This window comes from Cariama cristata, unplaced genomic scaffold, assembly GCF_000690535.1.
Source record: "Cariama cristata isolate BGI_N322 unplaced genomic scaffold, ASM69053v1 scaffold8938, whole genome shotgun sequence".
Lineage (NCBI taxonomy): Eukaryota > Metazoa > Chordata > Aves > Cariamiformes > Cariamidae > Cariama > Cariama cristata.
Genome location: NW_009629391.1, coordinates 27049 through 30380, shown reverse-complemented (window position 1 = coordinate 30380; position 3332 = coordinate 27049). Strand labels below are relative to the sequence as shown.

The window sequence follows — 3332 nt, the reverse complement described above, 5'->3', positions numbered from 1 at the left end:
CCTTTTCAGCCGGGCAGCTTTCCAGTCCCTCGTCCCCAAGCCTGTAGCGTTGCATGGGGCTGTTGTGACCGAAGTGCAGGATCTGGCATTTGGCCTTGCTGAACGTCATACAGTTGGTCTCGGCCCATCAATCCCACCTGTCCAGATCCCTCTGTAGAACCTTCCTGCCCTCAAGCAGATCAACACTCCTGCCCAACTCGGTGTTACCTGTGAACTGACTGAGGGTGCACTCAATCCCCTCGTCCAGACCATTGATTAAGATATTAAAGAGAACCGGCCCCAATACCAAGCCCTGGGGAACACCACTTGTGACCAACTGCCAACCGGATTTAACGCCATTCACGATCACCCTTTGGGCCCAGCCATCCCAGCCAGTTTTTTACCCAGCAAAGAGTACACACGTCCAAGCCGTGAGCAGCCAGTTTCTCCGGGAGAATGCTCTGGGAGATGGTGTCAAAGGTTTTACTAAAGTCTAGGTAGACAACATCCACAGCCTTTCCCTCATTCAATTATACACAATTGTTTTTCTATACATTGTTTTATTTTTTCATTCATATATGCGTAAGGGTCACCAAGAAATACAGCCCAGTTGACTATTTATGCATAATCTATTTCTATCAGAGATAATACTGACCACGCACACACATAATCATTCATAGCAATTAATGGTTTGTGAGACTCCTATGAGTCTAATTACTCAGAAATGTCAGTTAGAGAGAGGATAATAGACAATTCTTCTCACTAAATGTCATTATTATTGAACTAGCATTTGTCATGGTTTAGATTTTTTTTTCCCAAAAAAACTCCAATAAAATCTTATTTTTGAAATGATTCAAGGAAAATTATTTTTATCTATTCTTAGTTTTTTGCTTCTCTTTGCTCTAAATGTTCTGGTTACCATAAATCTAATTGTACAGAGCTCAGAATCCTGCAAACTGCTCAAATAGCTTCTTTCTCTGCCTCTACATCTAGAAGTACATAATAACACATTTTTCAGTCAGCTCTCTGGATCTTTGTAAAAGGCATCTAGCTGTGGCATTTTACCAGATGAACTATGTTCAGGTAGTCCTTGGTACAAAAATACTGACTTGCTCTGTACAATAAACTAGTCTAACTTTGTGCTAAGCGCGCTTTCTTCCCTTCTGATCTCCCAGAAACTCTTCTCTCAAGTCCTCAGCTTAGTATCACCACTTGTTTCTACATAAAATAAAGCAACTTTCCTTCTTGCAAACAGAAACTGGGGCTGTAGCCCCCTGGTATTTATCTCTGCAGGTCTGGTTTAGATTCTGGCTGGCTTTGAACCTGCTCTCGTAGATGCGATGACACTAGGATCCAACACCTACTGATTGAGCAATTTAAGACTAAATACCTTTTGTATTTATTCAGCACAAAAGCATCCAGGAGAACAGAGTCTAAAAATAAAACTCAGCCTGTACTCATGCTTGCCACTCCCTGAGCTCTGCCACTTCTGCATCCAAGGAACAGTCACCCCTCCATGCTCCACTGCAGAATTTCTTTATATCGGTTTCTATCAGCTACTGTTGAACCCAGTCTTTAGATGAGCTTTCCAACTGTTATTTTTTTTTATTTGCTTATTTGTTCATCAGCTTTCCAGCTGGACAGACAAAGGCCTGACCCTTGAGAGAGCAAAGAAGATAACACTCCCAAAGCACAGCCGCCTGCCTCATGACTGCTACTCCCAGTGCTTGTTTGGACTGTTCATACAGATCCACAATACTCTTCTCGTTTTTATTTCACACACCAGACTAGGAAAACATCACATTCAAAGGGCTTACAACCAGATTTATTAATAACCTTACCTGACTGTGGTCACATTCAGCATTATAGTTATTTATATGGTGATTCAATTTCATTACAATTCACGTGTTTTTATGGCTCAAACACTGCATATAGTAATTGCCATTGAATAATAGAATTAGCTTAATTTAATCATGACTACAGACATAAATTGCTCATGACAAATAAAGTTAAACCCCAGGGGGAGGGGGTAGGAGCTATGTAAACCACACCAGTGCACTGGGTTCCCCACTACAGTATGAATACTGGGAGCTGTCCTCTAGAAACAGGACTGATGATTCCTGCGGTGGGCAGAGCCCAGAAATACCCACAAGCACAAAACTCACTTCAAATTTACATCCCAGCAAAATGAGTTAGATACATACAGCAGCAAGAATCTACTAAGAAAAAAAAATCAGAGGTGCTCCCCTGTGAAATCACCAGTATGTTGTGACACAATCTACTTATCACGTTTGCTATTTTGTGTGTGTGTGTGGTAATTTGGGATCACATACCTGTGGTTTCTCCATTCCAGAAAGAACGTCTTGAACTCTCTTTGTTTCTGAATCAAATTCTGTAAAATAGAGAATGTAGAAATAGGAAGAAAAATAAATTACCAGAATGAAACAAAAATGTCAGCTATGTCAATAATTCTTCAGGAATTTGTAAACAGGAGAGACACAGACATTACCTGCACACAAGCATCAGCTGTTTTGCTCTCGTGAATTTAAGGTATGCAGTTACATGGATTAATATTAAAAAAAATTATAGAAGAGAAAAAGGAGGGAATGAAACTTCCAGTAATCGCAGATATTCAGAAAGTTAGGAATATTTGTAGAGGTGTCCTCCACAAATAATGTTATTAATTGGGATTTGCTTTCACAGAGCAAAAACATCCTGTTTCCAAAGCTCAGCCGTGGAAGAAGTCCAGGGGTTTCTACAGCTCAATTACTGCTGAATCTAATCCTGGTTTGTTAACCAAACACATCCTTACTCCATCGGCTGGGCTATCTGCCTGCGTGCCAGAGCACTAGGCTACCAGAGAGGACGAGCATCCCTGCCCCAACACCCCAGCACCCACCCTACAGATACCTGTCCTTAGATACTGTTATCCTGTAATGCTCAAAGCTCTTCTAACAGCCACCTTTCAACTATGGAGGTAATAAAGTCATGGCAGGCTAATTCAGACGCCTACCAGCGGTAATCTGTCCTCCCTCCCCCAGCCTTGGGTCTGGTACAGCTCTTGCAGGGGCTACACAGCGTTATTACCGGACGGGGTGTGAAATACTTTCCCTAAATTAGATGGATTAATTGAGTGCAGAAGGTGCTGCGGAGGCAATCATCTGAGCAGTGGAATCTGCCTTTCCCCTATCCTCTCCCCCAAAAAAGTCTTGAGGTAAAACATCAGCTTAGAGTAATGAGGTGACACAAAGCAGCTTTATTCCTTTTGGAGCGCAGCACAGAGAGGCCTCACTTTCCACTACAGTATTCTCTAACGGAGAACTAGGAACATATTTTTTCTGGGTTTCCTCCCC

The 3332-nt window shown here is 42.0% G+C and overlaps 1 protein-coding gene across 1 annotated transcript in view; it reads right to left on the bottom strand.

Annotated features, from left to right (window-relative positions):
• Positions 1 to 3332, bottom strand: part of FNDC3B (fibronectin type III domain containing 3B) — a gene marked incomplete at its 5' end in the record, with an annotated part of 72744 nt that overhangs the window by 46694 nt on the left and 22718 nt on the right. The window contains one exon of the mRNA XM_009705144.1: positions 2313 to 2371. Coding sequence (XP_009703446.1) covers positions 2313 to 2371 — 59 coding nt within the window. The remainder of the gene's footprint in view (positions 1 to 2312; positions 2372 to 3332) is intronic.